Here is a 19,466-nt window from a genome sequence, read left to right on the forward strand (position 1 = left end):
CATACCTCATGGCACTATGGGGTGAAAAATCCATATGGCGTCGAATTTATGGAGTTCCTTTTACACAATCAGACACCCCAGATTGGCCCAAACCTACCAAGCACCGATGGTGAAACCCCCCTCATGAAAGCTATGCGCTCCGGGCTCCCGGATATGGTGAGATGGCTGAAGGATACCAGTGTTGATGTTAAACATGAAGACGGCCCCGGGACTACTGCAGCGCACCTGGCTGCAGAGCTTCCAACCGAGGAGAATATTACGATGTTGGAGATGGCCAGATACGGAAATTCCAAGTATGCACTCTCGTCATCTGTACCCCAAACAGCAGCCCGAATACACTGCGTAGCAGTCTCAAAGGCAGGCAGTTACCCCCAAGCTACGCGGTTCCGAACAGCGAGGTTTTCCTATCGTCCCAAGTCCAACCCAGGTATGGCGGTGTTTCTCGCCTAGTAGAAAGTCTCCTACCTCTGTACGATAGACTACTGTCTGCATACTTTTACATGCAGTAACAATTAATCTATAGCTTCGTATTCCATCTATTATTCTACGGTACCTAGTACAAGCCGAACTGGCAACTCATGTGGTCTTCGCGGCTCTGCCCTTAGCAGACGGCAGTCGTCAATCTGATAGGGCTATTTGCTATGGCAAACACACCTCTCCTTTCGTTTCTCTCCCTCTTAGCTAGATTTAGATCTCCGAGCTCCATTCTTCTCTTCTTTCATGAGGTCAACTCATGTGGGCATGGTGACTGCTGGCATTATCATCAGTATGCTGCGCTGCTGGGACGACGGTGACGCATGGTTAACTTCAACTTGTTACTACAAGGCAATTTGTCGGAAACTCTACCCTTAGCAAGCATGCCTGGCCACTACATCCTGTGGAAGTGCATCCATAGTTAAACACGTGGACTACTGTATGTCGGATCTCAAGTTGCAGATGGAGGCTTGATTCCTGATGCTGACAATGTATGTACAAGTATTTTCTATTTCTAGTCAGTTTATCGAGTACAAATTCGAAGGTACTTCTCCCGCAGTTGATAGATATCATCTGATGAGGCAATGTTTCTCCAAAAACGGTGGATATGTACTCACTGGCGTTTACCATACGTATGCGTTAAAGGGACAGAACTAGCTTTCAGCATTTAGAAGTTGATATTGAATTATGGATATGGAAAAGTTTTTGTTCAGCTCTTCGACAGAGTAGCAATCAAGAAAATTCATATCATCATGAACAAGTCAGCCGGTCCCATCTACTCCCAAACGCCGTTAATGCTGATCATGTAAACAAATCTAAAATCATGGCAGTACATCCTTGAGGATATCCTTCTGCGCGGCCGTCAGGCTGGTCGGGAACTTGACGTTCACGCGGACGATGAGATCGCCCCGCTCGCTCGGCTTCTTTGACATCGTCATGCCCAGGCCTGGGAACTTTTCTTCGTAGCCTGGTGGTGTGGGCCCCGGTTTGGAGACACGGATGGATTTGCCGTCGATTGTGCGCACGATACGTTCCCAGCCTGTCAGGGCTTCCTTGAGAGAGAGATCGACTGTTGTGATGAGGTTGTCGCCATGGCGTTTGAAGTTGGGATTCGGTTTCTATTCGCCGTTAGTATTTTTATCTGAACTTGGACTTGGACTTTGAGTGTTGGAATTGCAAGGACTTACCTCTGTAACGATGAGATGGACATCCTGGCGTCCGCCCTCTTCCTGATCCCCGACACCACGGTACTTGATCTTCGAGCCCGTCCGCAGACCAGGCTTAATATTGGCCTCCAGCGTCACGTCCTGGACGGTCCGCTTCCCGCTCGCATCGAACGTCTTGCTCTTCACCGTCACCTTCTTCGTCGTTCCCTTGAAAAGCTCATCCAACGTCAGCGGCAGCTCCTTCTCCACGACCGTCGGCTCAGGCGTTGGCGCCCGGTTCGCCTGCTGGAATCCTCCACCTCCCGCACCGCCAGCACCAGCACCAGCGCCGCGACTCGTCCTGAACCCACGACCACCACCACCTAGCCCACCGCTGAGGATATTGAACAGGTCATCGTCTTCCAATCCACCGCCCATGCCGCCCCCGCTCGCCTTCGCAAAGTTCCGGAAGATATCATCCGCCGAGCTGAAGCGGAACCCGCCGCCGCCGCCCGGACCAGTCGAGAAATGGAATGTGCGGGTACCCCCGCCGCCGGGCATCCCACTGAAGGAGAACCCGCCAGGCGTGCCGCCCTCGAAGCCTTCGAATCCGCCTGCACCGGGAGCACCGCCGGGCCCTGGGGCCGGGCCGCCGCGCAACAGATACTCGAGGCCGTATTGATCGTAAACTTTACGTTTCTCGGGATCGGAGAGGACTTCGTAGGCTTGAGAGACCTCTGCTTTTGTTAGCACGGCTTCACCCTTTTGACAAGTCTCGTGATCGGTAGTAACTTACCCTTGAATTTCTCTGCCGCCTTGGGATCATCTTTGTTCTTGTCGGGGTGATATTTCAAGGCGGCTTTCCGGTATGCCTTTTTGATGTCGTCTTGTGAGGCATCGGGTTTGATATTCAGAGCGTCGTATAATTTCGTTTCTGCAACCATTGTGTATATCTATGTTCAATGTGCTGTGTGGTATGGGGTAATTGACGAAGGTAAACAAGAGAACAATGATAATATAAAAGATTAGACTGGGGAAATGATCAGGCCACAATTGCACCCGTCATGCGATATTGCGTATTGCGTTGTGGAGGAGAAGATTGGTGTAGGCTGAAGGGGAATCTCGAATGACGTAGAAGATTCCTGTTGCGATAAGATGAGGCTTGTAGTTTGTTGCAGTTGCACGGTTGTCGGCAGGACGACAACGAACAGTTCGATTTCAGAAGGGATATATGCACGATACAAAGCCACCCTAATACGTTTTGTTTGAGAGAACTGTCAAGAGGAAGAGGAAGAGAAGTGGTTGGGCTGCTGGGTGGTTATCTTGAATCGCGGAGGGAGTGACGTGTGACGTTAATGGGCCGGTTCCCCGCCTGAGGCATGGAAGCTTCGAGAAGCTTCGATTGGTCAATGTATGATATCAAGTCGGTTTCAGGCAACGCCAATCTCTTGTAGTGCAGCGATAGTCTTGTTTTAAGCCATGTATTCCAAAAATATATCAGCTGTCAAGCTCTTGTTTGCAGTACAAGGAACCACATTGTGGCGGAATTGCCTCTTGCGGGGTAGATGAGGCACCATATATCCACGCAGTATACCCGGTATCTATATAGGGTATGTCCTATCAACATGCCTGGTAATATCCACTTCTTTCTCCACCACTATCCAATCTTTAATCAAAGCAGTCCCGTTGACCACGCTCTGGATCTGCTCTTTGGTGCAACTACTTCGCAATGACTGGATATAACATGTCGGCTCCGGACTCTCAGGTACCTCATTCTTGAACTCCCACGTCGAGGATGGGCCCTCGCTCGCGTAGGTCGCATTCTTCTGCAGTGACACCTTCCCCGTCGCAATGTCTCGATTAAACAACGCTCTGTGGAAGATCTCATATGCTGTCTGCGGTTGATACGCCGGCACCTCATGGCCCGCTTCGAAGACACGCGTGAAAGAAAAGTTGCCGTACTGCCGCACACGGCCCCCGATATACGACGAATTGGTCTGGACCGGGGCGTAGCCTGCTTCTTGGAACGGCTGCGAATCGGAATAGTTGACGCGCAGACTTACCTCTTCGCCGCCGTTCCAGGGACATGCGTAGTCCCGGTCTCCGTAGACGAGCGCCACTTTGATCCCCGAGTCGAGGACATACGCGAGATCCTCGAGGTACCCGTGAACATCGGAGCGCGGGTAGTCGCCCGTCGACCCGAAGGCGTTGTATGTGCTCTCCACTGAGACGGAGAAGTTGACGGGCACCCCCAGCGCGGCTTGCACCCAGTTCTGGTTCAGGAAACCTTGGAAATAAGGTGGCGGAAATGGATCTGGATCAAAGTGCGCAATATCGTAGTAGCCACGCTTGGAGAAGAGTATGTAGGGGCCCTCCACCTGGTTGCTGCAGTAGTCGTTCGCCTTTCGACAGGCCTTGTTGACCGTCTCGTTGCGGCCGGACATGGTTGGATCTCCCTCAGCCGCTAGCTCACGGCACTCGACTATCAAATCCTTGCAGCCACCGGGCTTACTCCACGCATTCATTGCCCTTTCGTAGACGGTTTTGTTGATCGCCTCGATGCCGTAGGTATTGTTGTACGCCATATCCGGGTAGAACGGCGCTTGGGTCAACAAATCCACGCACCCATTGATAATTCCCAGAGTGTCCAGGTGAATGTAATGATACTCATCTGGTAACGCCCCCTCTTCAATCTTCTCATTCTGTTCCTGAAAGAACGCCGTGAACGAGGGCCCGTACCGACCACCATATGACTCAGTCCAGATACTCACCCGGTCATCGTGCGGCTTGTACTCGGGGAATTCAGAGAACCACGTCTGCGCAAAGTGCCAAAGCGACCGCGCCGCATTCTCCGTCGTATTTGCCGTAGCCGTCGGATTCATACTGGGGAACGTGCCCACATAGAATGTATTGTTCTGCTCCGGCACTTTACCATCCGGGAATGCAGACACATTCCACGCAGTGGTGAGCTGGTTATACGTCCCGTTCGTAGGAACATCATAGCTGAACCCGACCTGGTTCGGCTGGTCAATGTACAGCATGTTGACGTAGTTGTTCCACGACCAGGGGTTGATCTCCGTTGAGTTGGAGTCGGCGTTTACCAGACACGGGCCATTTTCCTGCAGTAGTCCGATCATGGACGAGCTGCCAGGCCCGCCATTCATCCAGATGGCCAGCGGTGCGTGAATGGGATCATTGCGCGACTCGAAGAACCAGAAGAAAGTGTTGATGGGGTATTGCTGGTCGACATCAACGTCGTTCAGCGTGCCGGGCGGCAGATGTACATAGCCGGAGTACGATTTGACACCCGGGGTGGTTTCACAAATACCAGGCTGGACCTGTTAGCATTTTCCATAGGCTAGGTAAAGCGTCATACTTCTTTGTACGAAATCTTCACGCCCTCCTGGTGCTTCGAATGCACGACCTTGAGACCCTCTGGCGTGGGAGGGAAATACTGTGCCGACGCGGTCAACGCAAGACCAGCGGTCCCAGATAGAAGGGTTACAAGGGATAGCATGATACACCTCTCAACTCATCTGAATGAACGTATAGAGTAAGAACAAGATTAAGAAAGGCCAAGAAGCGCCTTATATTAAATGAGGATCTGAAGGAGTCACACGCAGCAGCCATGCTGATCCTGATTGATGATTGGTGGATGGAAGACGGGGAACAACAAATTGAGGAGCTGCGACAACAATGCCCCGGAATTAGCAAAAACTACCTGCTAATGACACTACCGGACTCATCTCTGATCACCTGCATTCAGCAGTCAATATTCCATCAGCCCTGTGATTCATTGTTAATTGAACTGGAGTTGCTCAATGTCCGCCATGTTGCAATAGAGAATGTCAAATACACGAAGCCTCTTGCCAGGTTTGGGGGAATCCCCTATCTGTTATAAATAGTTAGTTAACTTAGTTATATCTCCCCGCTGAGTCAACACATAAACCACCCAAGGTACTCATACCGAGGCGTGATAAGAGAAGATCTACACCATGAAAGGTTTGCAAGTATAGAAACGAATTTACGCGCTGGAACCAGTAAGCGTTCCTTGACTCATCCGCTATCCCTGGAAAACGCAGGTCCTGGAGGACTCTCTCTCCACCAAGCAGTCTACCACGAAGATGATGTGTAGAGGACTTTGGTTACATGTTCACTAGAATTGAGCTAGGGACCCAATTGTATTTAACCTTAAGCATTCATTCAACTCATTTTGCCCAGCGAAAATAAAGCTAAGTCTTCAAAAGAAGAAAGCAAATCCTGCCCATCGCTATGCGACCACAAACGCCTCGCCATCCCAACGCCGAGCCACGACCGAAAAGGACAGAATGACAACCCGAAAATAAGAAACTCCGTCAGCTCATGTGAACATGGAAAAGGTACCTCTGCCGAATCTGCGCAACATCGTACACGATGTACTCATTATACAGTAGACTGCCATTGTCACACATCGTGGACTTGGACACATCCGGCATCTGCACACCTGACAGTGCTGGATGAAGACAGCCTGCATCCTTCCAACCCGCCGGGATAGTTCGCCCTTTTCCGAGCGTCGCGATCTTGCCCTGGGCCTTCGCATCCGTTCCTGCGTTGAAGTTGGCCTGGAACTGCTCCAACATGGGGTTTCCAAGCTCGACATCGCAGAGGAGTAGCAGACCCATGTTGGCGCTGTTGTAGGGGACACAGTAGTTTGCGGATTTGCTTGACATGTCAGCGAAGTAGACGCCCTTGCCGAACATGTATCCTGACATGGGCGCCTCGGGCGGTGCAATGCGAAGACCCTGGCTTAGGATACCACCGTAATTGGTACTGCGGGATCCGTGCCACAATAGACGGCGATTGCTGTTCGTTAGATTTGCATAACAAGAAGACTTGAACCGATCCTCTTCCCCCTTGCGCTCAATGCGGAAGATGTTGATGACCTGTTTGTGGTGAGTATCCTGAAACTTGGTTTCGGGGGAAATACTCACGCTGAAGCGAAGATGGTGCGTCGAGCCGCGAGAATTATTCAGGTATGCTTCAAGTTCACGGAATTCGGCCGAGGAACGGTTCACTACACGGGTTTTTTGTCACGAAGAGCATACGGCAGACTTACGTGGAGTCATCTCCTGCATTCCCAGACCCTGGTACTGGCGATCCAACTGGTTTATCATCTCGGCATCCCGAGAGTTCTTCATGATTCCGTTGGCAACACCCATGTCGGTCAGTGCTTCCAGCAGATCAACCTCGGTCTTGATCTGATGATCTTTAGTCAGGACAGGAGGCGTATTGCGACCAAATACGTGCGGAATAGTGGTAAAGTAACGATTGCTGAGGTCCAGAGCGGCAAAGTGGAACGAAGTGTTGTATCTCGAGCTCGCAAGGGAGGGATCGGCCACGAGCTCGGACAGATCTTTCAGAATCTGAAACCCAGTCGTCAGGGTCCGCTTGCTCAGCTTGCCCAACGGCAGCTTTTGCGCGTCGTACGACATGGACGCCATCGTGGACAGGAAGTGTTGCTGGTTAAAGATAAAGGTCAAAAGCTTCTGCACCGCCTGAGGCAGGGTACTCTCGACCTCCTCCTTTTCGTCGACATCCATCTTGTCCGCCTTATCGTCTTCGTCGTCCGACTCTTCATAGTTACGCTCGATAAAGGTGTACTTGTTCGACTTGGGCGTGCTCAGCCGGTCCTCCCATTTTAGGCCCGTCTTGTCTTTGAACTTCTTCTCAAACTCGAACTTGGCTCTCTGCAGAGTGCCATCACCCAGCAGTGCAGATGATCCAAACTCCCCGACACGGCCCCATCGCGTCCAGGTCTTGTAGGTTGTCCCGGAGGTATCAACCAGCAGCTGAATCCGGTAGAACTTATTGTTGTTATGCGCGGAATTCGTCTGGTTCAGCGTTGCATCCCAGATCAGCCCGGAGTCTTCAATAAAGACCGCCCCTATACGGATTAGCCGCAACCTCTTACCATCATTCTCCTAGCAAGTACATACCAGGCATCGTGCACCCCTCGTCAATAGGAACATTCAGAGACTTGGTGCTAGCCTTCTGCGCAGCCTTCTGTTTCTTATTCGCTTCATCGCCGTTGCTAGCGCCATTCGCATCCACTGCGCTATTCGCGGTATCATCGTTCGCATCGGCAAGCTTCCTCTTGTTTGTCTTGGGAGCAGTAGCAGTGGTAGCGCCAGTAGCAGGAGCAGTACCAGTACCAGTACCAGTACCATCCACATTCTGTCCCTGTCCCACGGACGCAGCTCCAGCCGTCAACAGATACGTCTTTGAAGCAAGTGGTTTACCCGCCTTCTGCGAGTCCAACAGCCATTCCAAAGAAACGACGTCACACCCGGGCACATTACATGCTTGCTTGTCTGCGCTCATCAGCAAAACGCGGCTTAGTACAGCCAACGGGGCAAACTGCAAACTTACACTTCACCGTCCCCTTTTCAACCTCCTTCTGCGTCGTGATGAGATGTGTGCAGCCTTCTGAAACTGTAGTGCTGAATGTAGCGCCTTGTCCCTCGACGATAGCCTTCAGGTCCGCTGTTGGCGAATCCGAGCTAGTTAGCCCTCGTTGCCATTATAGTCGGTCAGACAGCGCGTGACACGGCATACCTTGCTTGTAACCCGGAAACGTCCCGCTTACGGCGATGACGGCTTTTTTGAATGTTCGTGGTGCCATCGAGAAGATAGGAGTGTGAGATGTACTCCGTGTGGAAGCAATGGAAGTAAACAAAGATATAGTTGACCTCTGCGGGATGATTCGAAAAGGTGTGAAATGGTCCCAGACCACTCAATGACTTTATCAGTGTTTACAAACAAATTAAGAAGATGAAGATGAAGAATTGAGAAAAAAGGCAATTCAGACCTTCTCTTCGTGGTGTCGTGTGGTCTATTTATCACACTCCAACCCCGTATCTTGTAACTAGTGGCCTGAGGATCCAGGCGCCAATGCGGGCTGCTGCCTGCTCCAAGCGACATCATTTCAGGCAGAAAAGGGGCCTAGCGCTATTAGTGGGTTTAGTCCAGGAACGATCAAAAGCGGATCCACTGGTTGCCAGAACCTAATTGAATTGACAGTGAGGCATCAGATGTATCTCTGTAGATAATGAACATTGTTGTCTGGTGTCTGTTGTTTTGCTAGTACAATGCACTGGGCTCAGCAAGGCAGCACCAACAATTGTCTCATGGCTCATTCAAACTTCAGTTTCAGGTCTCGCATTAAGAGATTCAGGGGTAAAGTCTTCAACATCAGTTTTGAGTCAGTCTCAGCTTCTGCCATTTCCATAAAAGATTTGAATCTTACCAGGTGAGAACCTATGTTCCTCTTGTCTCTTATATAGTGAGACAGTGAGAGACACTTCAGTCTTCTACGAACTACTCCGGATAATAATAAGACATTAAGCCAAGATTCCAAGCTTCAGAAATTTTCTGTTCTGGTGGAGAAATGCTCTACTTGACAACCATATAACCATGACGCCCATCCTCCCGAATGCCAGGACGCTAAGAAGGCAAAAGAATCAAGAAGAGAAGACGAAGAAGGCACACCCAGAAGATCCGACAAGAAAGAAGATGAATTGTCGGTAGCAGACAAAGTCAATCATACATGCGCCCGCCCAAACAGATAATCATGGAGGAATGACAGATATAGGAGAAGGTCTATATACAATGAGTACCAAAAGAATAGGACAGTGATATTCACAGAAGATCCTGACAGCTGAGTTACGCGCGTTGAGCGGGCTCCGACGTTCTGTGGCTTCCACTTTCGGAGACAGACTTTGTCTCTTCAAAGGTCGCATCATTTGATTCAGGCTTGGGAGCAGGCTCCTGCGTTGTGGTGTTTGCAACTCCTTTGGTTGCTGGCAAAGCTGCGTGGTCACTCTGAGCCGAGTCAGAGATGATGTCTTCATTAGAACCTTCCCTGTGAAAGCCATTGACGGTCGCAGTATCAGGCTCGGCTTCATCGTCCGATGCTTGAGCGCTTGCGACGGAGTGGAATTCGTCTTTCTCAGCGGACACCTGGTTGTGCGATTGAGGAGTCTCTTTCGACAGAAGACTTGACGAGGAGTAATTGTTAGGGTGGAGAGGAAGTTGGGCAAAGCCATTTACAGTTGAGTTATCAGGGTGGGACGCCACGGATCGTCTGCCGTTCGGAGAGGAGGAAGTGGAGGAAGTGGGAGAAGTGGGGGTTGATTGTGACATGGGAACTGGGTCCCGATGAGGATTTCGGGGTGGTAGAGCAGGAGGCAAGCGCTTTGGAATGGTGACCAGCCGGGCTCGGGTGAATGTGGGCGAATGACGTTTCAGCTCTGGAGGAGCTGTTGTGTCCTCAATGGACACAGGGGAAGAGGGAGTGGTGCTCTCACGCTTGGAGACGGTAGCACTACTGACCTCGTGGACCTCATAGTCATCGTCCACAGAGTCCTGATCACTGTCGTACTCTCGATGCCGGGTGAGATGGGCCGGCCGCTCCGGTATCACGGTATCCCAGCCGTCCTCTGCGTCCCACGGACTGCGCCCGATACGATCTGCACGGGTGCTCCTTGAAGAGGCGCGACTGACTGATGTAGAAGCAGTAAAGGGGGCCTCGTCGGTCTGCGTCCCTCGATCCACACTGGCGTGGCTTTGAACGCTCGCTCTCCAACTGCTGCGTGGGGAGCTATCCAAACTCCGTCGGAAGGTGGAATAGATGGGACTCTGAGGACTGGGTTTGAATTCAAAGACATCTTGCGACGGTCGCGATCGAGTCCCGGCTTCGCGGATGAACAAGCCTTCGGCTTCCAGAGCCTTTACCCCGAATGGATCCGGGTCATCGGGATCAGGGACTCCGAACGGAGTCGCTGGCTGAACTTCGACATCGCCCGGCGTCTGTCCCGGGGGAGGAATCCAGTTCTCCTCCACATCGCTGTCACCTTGCGCGGCCTTGATCGTCTGGATGAGGGTCTTGATGGACCGTGGTGGCCGCTTCACCTTGCCGGCCAGAATGTCGGTGACGGATATCCTTTCGCCATAGAAACGCTCATTTTCGTCTGTGCGTTCAATGATGATCGTTCCGTCCACCTGGACGCCAGCGTATAGACCCCGGCTCTTCATATATGTCCAGATGGGTGCCTGTCGCTTGTGAACCTCCGACTCCAGGACACCTCCCACCCCATAGGGACCAGCCGCCGCGCTGACCTCTCCTCCCAAAGTACACCGCACTTTCTTGAATGCTTCCAGTGCCTCGAAGGTGTTGATAACGACCACGCAATCATAAATGTCCACCCCGGCCAGGAAACCGATACCAGCGGTGTGCAGCATGATACCGGAGGGTGGACTCCATTCGCCTGTTTCAGGAATGCGAGCCAAAAGCACACCGCTTCCACCCGAACCACTCAGCCATAATCCCGTTCGCATTGTCGTGAAGATGGCGAGGCCCACTGCGCGTTGGATCACCGGCGCGGGGATCTTCTTCATCACTCGCTGCTTACCCTTGGGACGATTGATCTTCCCATTGCTGTCCGTACCGTTTTGCTCCAAATCTTCTTTGGTATAGAAACCATCTTTGCAGAAGCTGCGCATGATGCGAGCTGCCTTGTCGCTTTCTTTGTCGAGAGTCATGGGCCAGAAAGCCTCCGCCCCAACGCGATTCGACAACCGATTCACCGGCGCCCCTAGCTTATCGACCGTATTCCATGCCTTGTCGAATCCCTTCTTGCCGCCCACCTTGGCCTTTTCCCAAATCGAGGGAGCCATTGCGACGACAATTTGGGAGCTCGCTGAGCCGAATCCACAGCCCTCGTAAAGACAGGACCAGGTCTCTCGATCGGAGAGGGCGCCGACTCTATATTTTCAGATTAAAAACCCCAAACCGTCGAATCGCGACGGGAACAGTAAACATGCGCGACGGAAATTGCCCGTAAATGACAATGGAATGTAAAAATGCGGAGGAATTAGGTATAGTGTCGTTTATTGCCGCAGCCGAGGTATGCTTGCCAGACAAGCTTTGGAATGCAGCTAAGGTTAAAGACAAAGGTAAGAGACAAATTGGACTAATGGTAAAATCAAGGGCACTGAGATGTATTATGTATATGAATTGCGCTGAGCTACATGAGAGAAGGAGAAATATCAGTCACTGGGTCACTCCGCGCTATCCGTGTTCAACGGCCGGAAGAGAGTGGCGATGTCGTCGCAAGATGAAGGTAGGATGGGGAGAGAGGAAGAGTATAACCATGGAACGGGAGAACAAGGGAAGAGGCCCAAACTTACCTGCCCAATAACCCAGGAGCAACGGAAAGAAATAATAAATAATAAATAAAGAAGGGACCAGAAACAATCCGACGGGGATGGACGGAAGATGGGGATGAGGTTCAATAATATCTTGAAGGACGAGCAAGGTATGCAGGCCAAGGAGACAAGGGAGGTCCTGTAGGAACTTGATGGTCCTATCTATATCAGGGCAATAATGAAGATCTTCAAGGAATCAAGTAGAGGAATGAGAAGGTAGTATGGTCATATATCATTATAAGTGTTATTCGTCTCAATCATCATGGTCCATGGTCGTACATGATAGTAGTCGTCAATATTTAAACTTAATAGTCCATATAAGTACCTAAGATAGAAAAACCAGGGACGACCAAGGCGCGGCTGGATCGGAAATGTATAGTTGGAACCCAAAGTGGCGCCAAGGCTGGACCTGGAGAAAATACAGAAAGTACTAGCAGACGATAGGAAGAAGAAAAAAAAGAATGGAAATGGGAAGTGAAAGTGGAAATGGAAGTGATGGATGTCATCATCATCATCGACTTCACCTGGGCGTCATCATGGGACTAACCTAGTTGTTATCTAGACTAGTAGGAAGTTAACTTAAGTATATTGGTAAGGCTTAGCGATCGGCGACGCCGGAATAGGTCACTAAAGAGGAGTATTTGTAAGTACCACTGTCGCTGTCTCGAACTTACATGCTGTACTCCGGAATAGTCTATCCATTTCTGTCTCTAATTATTGATAATGACAATGTGTTTGTTTGCCAGAACAAAAACATTCTTTATGTTTCCTTCTTTCTACCACAGGAAACCCATCGTTTATCAAATGGAATCTATCGTCATCGACTACGTACATCTAGTTGAATAGACGATTCATGGATGTACCTGGAACAGAACCACTGGTTGCAATGGTCACTAATGCCTTGGTCTAGATTCTCATACTTTCTAGCCGACTGGTTCTCTTCTCTTCCCTTCTTCCAACCGTCGTCAATACACCCAAAGATAGCGTGCAACTCTCCGAAATTACTCTCATTATTGACAGAGTTTGACTATTCCGCTCGCACATTGAATTGGCGAAAGGGCAAATTTCTCCCTGCATTCTAGAGGCCCACTACTGTGTTAGGCACATATGACAGCTCCAATACCACATCCCTTCGGCCCCAACCACTCTATTATCTGTTTACTCGATGTAGATATACGCCAGACTATTCCATATCATCACCGTATAGACTAGATTATTTTAGCCTTGGCTGTCGGATCGAATAAATGATGGTGGATCATGAATCCCTTTCGCGTCCGATCCACGACAGGAGTCACAGGACAAAGCTTCGATATATCCCTTGGTTCGATGACAGATCCTGTCACCCTGTGAACACTAGACAGAAGCTTACGCAGTAGATAGTTTGCCGTCTGTACAGTAGCCCCATCAATAGTTCCGTATCCCGAAGCTTTCTTGCCATTAAGCTGCGATAATACATTCTTGTCTGTGTCCCTGAGCTCGAGGGCGTCCGCTGTCAGTTGTCAACCATCACCTGCACGATTGTCAAGTCTCGTTGTCTTCCTGCACATTCTTTGTGGCAAGTCTTCATCGAAGCGCATGAGGCACTCACTCTGTTGAAATATAGGCACATGAGACTTAAATACAAAAGCCGGTTCCGATTCTCATCAATTGGTCTGTCCGACTATTTCACATATACTCGAGAGTGATACGCCCAACGCTACCAACTATATACGGCTTACGCAGAGCATCATTCAATGACAACCCCAACAACTAGACACAATAAAGAATCAAACTATCTATTCATCCCGTCATTAAGCTCCTACTGCAAGCCAGGATAGCAAAACCTTCCATGATCCTAGTCTCGAATGTCTGGAATCGCAAATGTGATAGATGACACACATTAGCTTTCTCCACGGATCGATAAACACTAGCATACCCCGTAGATCGCCCACTTTCGCCAATCGCCACAAAACAGCCTGTATTAATTATTCATCTCTTCAGGGATCTACCTAGATTAGCGTACTTGGATGTCTAAAGCCACTCCATATCCATAACCCATTTCCCTGATCACCGGCTCGAAAGTGAAACAAACTACTGTACTCCGTAAGGACTAGCAATAAGCAAAGATTACGGAGTAAATTCATAAAACCCGATCCGGGTTGGAGAACACAGACCTCTGGTAATCTATTGGTGGGATCGTGGTTCAGGAGATGGATGCCTCACAAACTCATTTCGGTTGGCACACGACTCGCCTCACGAGTCGTGTACCGTGATATGTCACTTTCTGGCAGTATACATCAACAGTGTCATATTTGTGATGAGCAGGAGATAGTCTAAACTCTGAGCAGGTGATAGACACGAGAGGACGAGAGTTGCCGTCTGCCGGCTATGCTTAACACTATCGCACGCTAACATGTTCGCATGATCCATGCGAACGGGATACCCGGCAATTAAAATATACACATGAGATCTGTCATCTCGATTCATGTGGCAACTCAGTCCCGGACTACAACTTCGATTGTTAATTACAAGGTAGGTGTAACTCCTAGGGAGCAGTTTTTCAAGTCATGGTATTCTGTCAGTAGATCTAGCTCTGGCTAGTCCCGTAGTAAGTCTAATCATAAGAATATGCATACAGATCAAGCATACATCTGGCTCATTTACACGATTGAAATCACAATCACAGCGCACCGAGCTCCTTCAGCTTGCCGATCAGACCGTCAACATCCTCCACCTTACCGCCGCCCTGGCGCGCAGGAGGTTCTGTCATAGTCAGCATCCGTTCTGCATTATAACAAGAAGGAAAAAAAGACCTACCAGTAACCTTGATCGTCTTCAACCGCCGCTTATCCTCAACCCCAAAATCCTCCAGCTTCTTCTTCTCAAGCGGCTTCTTCTTCGCCTTCATGATGTTCGGCAGACTAGCATACCGAGGCTCATTCAACCGCAGATCCGTCGTGATAACCATGGGCAACTGAGCACGCAGCGTCTCAACACCCCCATCCACTTCGTGAGTGACCTCCACCGTCCCCTTCTCGTCCTTGATCTCGACCTTGCTCGCCTGCGTCGCCTGCGGCCACCCCAGCAGACCCGCCAGCATCTGGCCCGTCTGCCCTTGGTCACCGTCAATCGCCTGCTTCCCCAAAAGCACCAGGTTGATGTTCTCCTGCTTCACCACTGCCTGCAGCATCTTAGCCACGGTCAGCGGCTCCATGCCCCCGTCGTTGCTGTCGGGGACCTCGACGTGGAAGGCCCGGTCCGCGCCCATGGCCATGGCTGTCCGGAGCGTATCGACGCACTTGGCTCCGCCAGCGGAGAGCGCGAGGATATTGTCGACTTTCAGGGGGCCCTTGCGCTCGCGGAGGCGGACGGCCTCCTCGATCGAGAGCTCATCGAAGGGGTTGAGGGAGTGCTTGACGCCGGCGGTCTCGACGCCGGTCTGGGTCTTGTTGATTCGGGGTTTGATCTTCAAATATTATCAGCATCATTTCAGAATTATACCCACCCGTAGACAATCCTCAGAGTCATGGTACAGATGATTGACGTGTTGCGTTCAGCTCCGGCCATAGGCCTCGGAGCTCTGACTCTTCACCGAGAACGGAGTATGCCAGGGAAAATGTAACTCACCGCGTAGTCGATCACCCTCTTCACGGGGACTAGAATCCGCAATCCGCTCATTGTGAATCTGAAAAGAAAACTACCACTCAATGGTGTGAGATAAAAGACCTGGTAATTGGAAAAGGGAAGCAGAAATGCAAGTCGGAAGAGACTCAGTCCCAAGGCAGTCTGGGGCCAATTGAGCGCAGGTGACTTAGGCGGAGAAGGGCGAAATAGTGCAGAAAATAACCCCATGGCCGATGCGGCCCGAGAAATCCAACCGCAGCATCATCGCCCGCAGACCCCTCCGTCTCCAACCGAGGTTACTACGCCGAACTCTTGGACAATGACAATGCTGGTGTTAAGAAATGGCTATTTGCGGAGTAATAGGGCATTCGAACTGACTACTTATGTTGATCAGAAAAAGATAATGACGATCTTGATGTTGACGATACCAGTGTCTAGTCTCGATGCGTTTCATTAATCTATGTATTTTGGAGAGTATATGTTCAAAGACCACCATATCTCCAGCAGCATGTGACAACCCATGACACTAGGCCTACCAAGCTACCAAGTCTCTTGTTTATACCGCCCACTCTTCTCCATACCTATCAGACACTCCTCCGCTCCGCGTCGGGCGAGCTGTGGTCCATCGGCTTGCCCACCATGTTCAAATGCTTCAATGAGCGCCTCTCTGACTGCCTGCGGCATCCTCCCGGATGAACCACAGATATACACCGACCCATTCATGTCGTGGAGCAGCCTGAAAAACAGTCCGAAATTGCGTCGTATGATATCCTGTACATAAATCTTATTTCGCTGATCTCGTGAAAACGCAGTGAAGACCTGCAAGTCAATCAGGTCGCTCAGTTCTTGCCACTCCTTCTCGAAGAAAAAGTCCGCAGCGCGATTGCGGCCGCCGTAGAGAAGAATCGTAGGCCCGATCGGGGGCCTGGCGTCTGGATGCTCCTCTCGGTACGCTTTCACGAAAGCAGCTTTCTCCCAGAGCATTGAGCGCAAGGGCGCGACGCCGGTACCAGGTCCGATAAGGACAGTCGGGCCAACCAGTTGGTTGACGGATGAGCTGAGTCCCCCGCGCTGCAGTTGGACTTTGAGGGTACTGCCTGGCCGCAGCACAGACAGGTATCTTGTACACACTCCTTCTCGGATCCGCTTGATCACCGTTTGATACTTTACAATGGCGATCAATAGCTCGAATTTCGCTCCCCCATCTGATGTCCTCTTCAATTCGCCCCCGCTGGCGATGCTGAACTGCCTCCCTCGAAAGACAGGGAAGACCGACGTCACATGCTGCCATGGGATCTTGACTGAATGAAACTCATGCAAGACTTCCAGGATGCTTCGCCTAGGCCGCGAGGTGTAGTCCCAAAACTCATCCAAGTACTCGGGATTCGTAAACTCGAGGAGTCGTTCCTTGTGCATCTCGTTGCTGGTGTAGTGTGCAATGGCCGAGAAGAACGACCGCCGAGGAATGGCTCTGATGTCGATGTAGTCCATCAGGAGCGCTCGCAGCGTCAACTTGGGATACTTTTCGAGACCAGGGATGGGCGGAGCATGTAACTCCCCTGCAGCTTGGAGCTTTTCGCCAGGAGCCAGCGATACCAACTTGTCAGCCATCTCTCCCCAGCCCATCATGTCAATCAGTGCTTGGACATCCTCATCAAAATTCTTCGGCGTGATGCAGACCATGTCGCCAGGGGCATAAGTTACTGCATCCGGGACCGTAAGCGATATCTGGCGCACATCTTGCCAATGAGTGCGTGGTGTGACCCGTCTGTTTTCAACGAGGGTCGCCGTCAATGCATCTGGGATCGGTCTCACGTCGTGATCCAGCCGAGTCAGCCCCGGATACTCGTCAGACGCTGTCTGTTCGCTCGATAAAGTCCCCTCTGTAAGCTCGTCACTTGTTGTGGCCTGTTCTTGCAACCTCAGGATCCATTTAGGCGGCAGTTGCACGTCATCCGGTATCGGATGCAGCCCTTCAGGAAGCGGATACTTGTCCAGCAAGTGACTACGAAAGTCCGTAATCCATGGAATGAATGTGCCTTCAAGTCTAGAACTCAATCAGTCATTGTAGAGAAATCCAGGCGAATTCAAAACTCACCCTTCTGGGTGTTGCGCGTTGGCCTCTCCACGGGGATATATCTCATTAGCCCCGAGTTGGAGTAGACGCTTGTGCAATTTCCGCGCAGCCCAATTAAACCTGGTCGAGTCAGACGCTGCCTTCATACCAGCAACTACAAAGCCACTCACTTGGGATATGAACTATCGCCCAATCCAAACGAAACATAATTGACTCCGCTCAAGAAAGTGGGCGGCAGCTTCTTCAAAAGCAACGATCTCCAAAACGACCTCGCATTCGCAGGAATTTCACCCTGGCCCGTCGTCGACACAACAAATACCGTAAAAGTAAACGATTTGAGCAGCTCCTGCGGCAGAATTGTAAGCAAGGTAGACCAGACGCAAGGGGGAATAGCCTAAGCACGCACAGCCTTTACAGAGTTCATTTCAGCGACATGAGTCACGAAATGTAGGCGCTCGGCTAGCGCTCCAAGCTCTTCGGCCACTTCTTGCGCGTTGCCTGTTTCCGAGCCATACAGGACAAGAGCGGTCCTCGTAGGGGCCTCCTGGACCTGGCTCTCACTCATCCTGGGGTATAAATCATACAATCGCTGCTTGCCGCGGGGCAGATTGTCGCCATATCTGCCCCTCTACGGAGTACCTTATCTATCGCTGCCGTTGGAGGCCTTAGGCCGAAGTTCGGAATGACATCATCTCGAGGGGTTGAGGCCTGAGGCAGCAATTCTTAGATGCCTGCCAATTGAACTTCCTCATAGGTGCTCCAATCTATACAATAGAGACGTCGTGTTTAATAATTTTCTCGCTAACATATTGACGAAGTCTGTCTCGAAGCTATTTCGCTCCTGGCTTAGTCTTAGAAGCTTAGTCTGACTGGTAACGCTGTATATCTTATGGAAACAATTTCAAGCGCCTCCGATATGCTTGACCATGCGCTGCTCCCTAGAATATAGAAACTAAACAAGATGGGGTATCTCAACAATTGTGCCTCAGTAGGTGTCTTCATCTCCACCTCCGCCTCCGCCGTCTGCGAATCCATCATCTCCGTATTCATCGTCGCCAGCATCAAAGTACTGTTCCGCATTGTAGTCCCCGCCCATTTCATCATCATCGTCCTCAAAGTCGTTGTCGACGATCTCTTCCTCCTGATCCTCATCCGGGTCCAAGACATCCGCCTCTTCTTCCCGCTCTTCTCGCTCATCCCGCTCAGCATCCTCATCTTCATCGACGCCCCTTCTACGCTTGGTCTCCTCGACATCATGTTCTTCTTCCTCATCCTCAAATCCCCTTTTCACTCCGATGCGAGGGCCCTGTGGCACGTATCCATCCATTGCGACCGAGGGGTTGAAGTTCGGCTGAATCGTCTTCCACAGCTGGCGAGGGAAGAATTTCATAACTGCAGCCAATCAATTAGCCACCCGTCAACGGTTATCCCAACCCCATATATCCCGCTGGCGCAACACTTACCGTACGGACGTCCTTTTAGCTCCGGCCGGTCCCGCTTCTGCTTCTGGTACTTGCCCGAATACGTAGGCATTCCGTGAAAAGGGTCAAAGTGTGCGCGAGTAGCCTCATCTTTTCTTGCCGTGACCGAGGTCGATTGGAGGACGGAGTAGTAGGGACCGTCGTGGAAGCGATCCCGCAGAGCACGGTAGAGATCGACCTGTTTTTGTTCGCGAGGGTTCAAAAGCCTCGCGCGGGGAACGTTATATCTCTGCACGCATGATGTGAGTAACAGTAGCCCTAGCCTCCCACCAGAGAGTTATCGGAGAATTGGTTCAACGTACAGGGAAAAGAGGCGTAGGCGCTGTGTCTGCTTCCCCGCCAGGATCGGCCTCCCAGGTAAATTCTGCACCGGGGAGCTTCCTGCCTTTCTTTGCTCCAAATCGAGACATGTTGGCTGGACGGACGGCGGAACGAATAGAA

General features: G+C 51.0%; 7 protein-coding genes across 7 annotated transcripts, besides 1 other annotated feature; all 7 read right to left on the minus strand.

Moving 5' to 3' along the window:
- Positions 1-1,295: 1,295 nt before the first annotated feature.
- NFIA_079930 (putative DnaJ domain protein Psi) lies at positions 1,296-2,563 on the minus strand (the record flags this gene model as incomplete). Its single annotated transcript, XM_001259947.1, has 3 exons — positions 1,296-1,592; positions 1,662-2,356; positions 2,416-2,563. 3 exons carry the CDS (start codon positions 2,561-2,563, stop codon positions 1,296-1,298), a joined length of 1,140 nt encoding a protein of 379 aa, XP_001259948.1.
- A 657-nt stretch (positions 2,564-3,220) lies between these two features.
- cp1 (putative carboxypeptidase S1) lies at positions 3,221-5,136 on the minus strand (the record flags this gene model as incomplete). The annotated part of the gene is made up of 2 exons (XM_001259948.1): positions 3,221-4,951; positions 4,996-5,136. 2 exons carry the CDS (start codon positions 5,134-5,136, stop codon positions 3,221-3,223), a joined length of 1,872 nt encoding a protein of 623 aa, XP_001259949.1.
- Positions 5,137-5,974: 838 nt separating this feature from the next.
- On the minus strand, positions 5,975-8,280 carry NFIA_079950 (putative poly(ADP)-ribose polymerase PARP; the record flags this gene model as incomplete). The annotated part of the gene is made up of 5 exons (XM_001259949.1): positions 5,975-6,672; positions 6,715-7,542; positions 7,595-7,969; positions 8,028-8,141; positions 8,214-8,280. The coding sequence occupies 5 exons, from the start codon at positions 8,278-8,280 to the stop codon at positions 5,975-5,977; spliced, it is 2,082 nt and encodes a 693-aa protein (XP_001259950.1).
- Positions 7,799-7,823: a microsatellite.
- A 1,040-nt stretch (positions 8,281-9,320) lies between the features above and the next one.
- NFIA_079960 (lipid-binding SYLF domain-containing protein) lies at positions 9,321-11,333 on the minus strand (the record flags this gene model as incomplete). Its single annotated transcript, XM_001259950.1, has 1 exon — positions 9,321-11,333. The coding sequence occupies one exon, from the start codon at positions 11,331-11,333 to the stop codon at positions 9,321-9,323; it is 2,013 nt and encodes a 670-aa protein (XP_001259951.1).
- Positions 11,334-14,523: 3,190 nt separating this feature from the next.
- NFIA_079970 (electron transfer flavoprotein subunit beta/FixA family protein) lies at positions 14,524-15,521 on the minus strand (the record flags this gene model as incomplete). The annotated part of the gene is made up of 3 exons (XM_001259951.1): positions 14,524-14,606; positions 14,661-15,309; positions 15,471-15,521. 3 exons carry the CDS (start codon positions 15,519-15,521, stop codon positions 14,524-14,526), a joined length of 783 nt encoding a protein of 260 aa, XP_001259952.1.
- Positions 15,522-16,007: 486 nt separating this feature from the next.
- Positions 16,008-18,109, minus strand: tah18 (NAPDH-dependent diflavin reductase; the record flags this gene model as incomplete). Its single annotated transcript, XM_001259952.1, has 4 exons — positions 16,008-17,514; positions 17,566-17,664; positions 17,715-17,890; positions 17,951-18,109. The coding sequence occupies 4 exons, from the start codon at positions 18,107-18,109 to the stop codon at positions 16,008-16,010; spliced, it is 1,941 nt and encodes a 646-aa protein (XP_001259953.1).
- A 420-nt stretch (positions 18,110-18,529) lies between these two features.
- On the minus strand, positions 18,530-19,435 carry NFIA_079990 (DNA-directed RNA polymerase III subunit C31; the record flags this gene model as incomplete). The annotated part of the gene is made up of 3 exons (XM_001259953.1): positions 18,530-18,936; positions 19,008-19,254; positions 19,328-19,435. The coding sequence occupies 3 exons, from the start codon at positions 19,433-19,435 to the stop codon at positions 18,530-18,532; spliced, it is 762 nt and encodes a 253-aa protein (XP_001259954.1).
- Between the last annotated feature and the right edge of the window lie 31 nt (positions 19,436-19,466).

Source organism: Aspergillus fischeri, genomic scaffold (genome assembly GCF_000149645.3).
Source record: "Aspergillus fischeri NRRL 181 1099437636264 genomic scaffold, whole genome shotgun sequence".
Classification (NCBI taxonomy): domain Eukaryota; kingdom Fungi; phylum Ascomycota; class Eurotiomycetes; order Eurotiales; family Aspergillaceae; genus Aspergillus; species Aspergillus fischeri.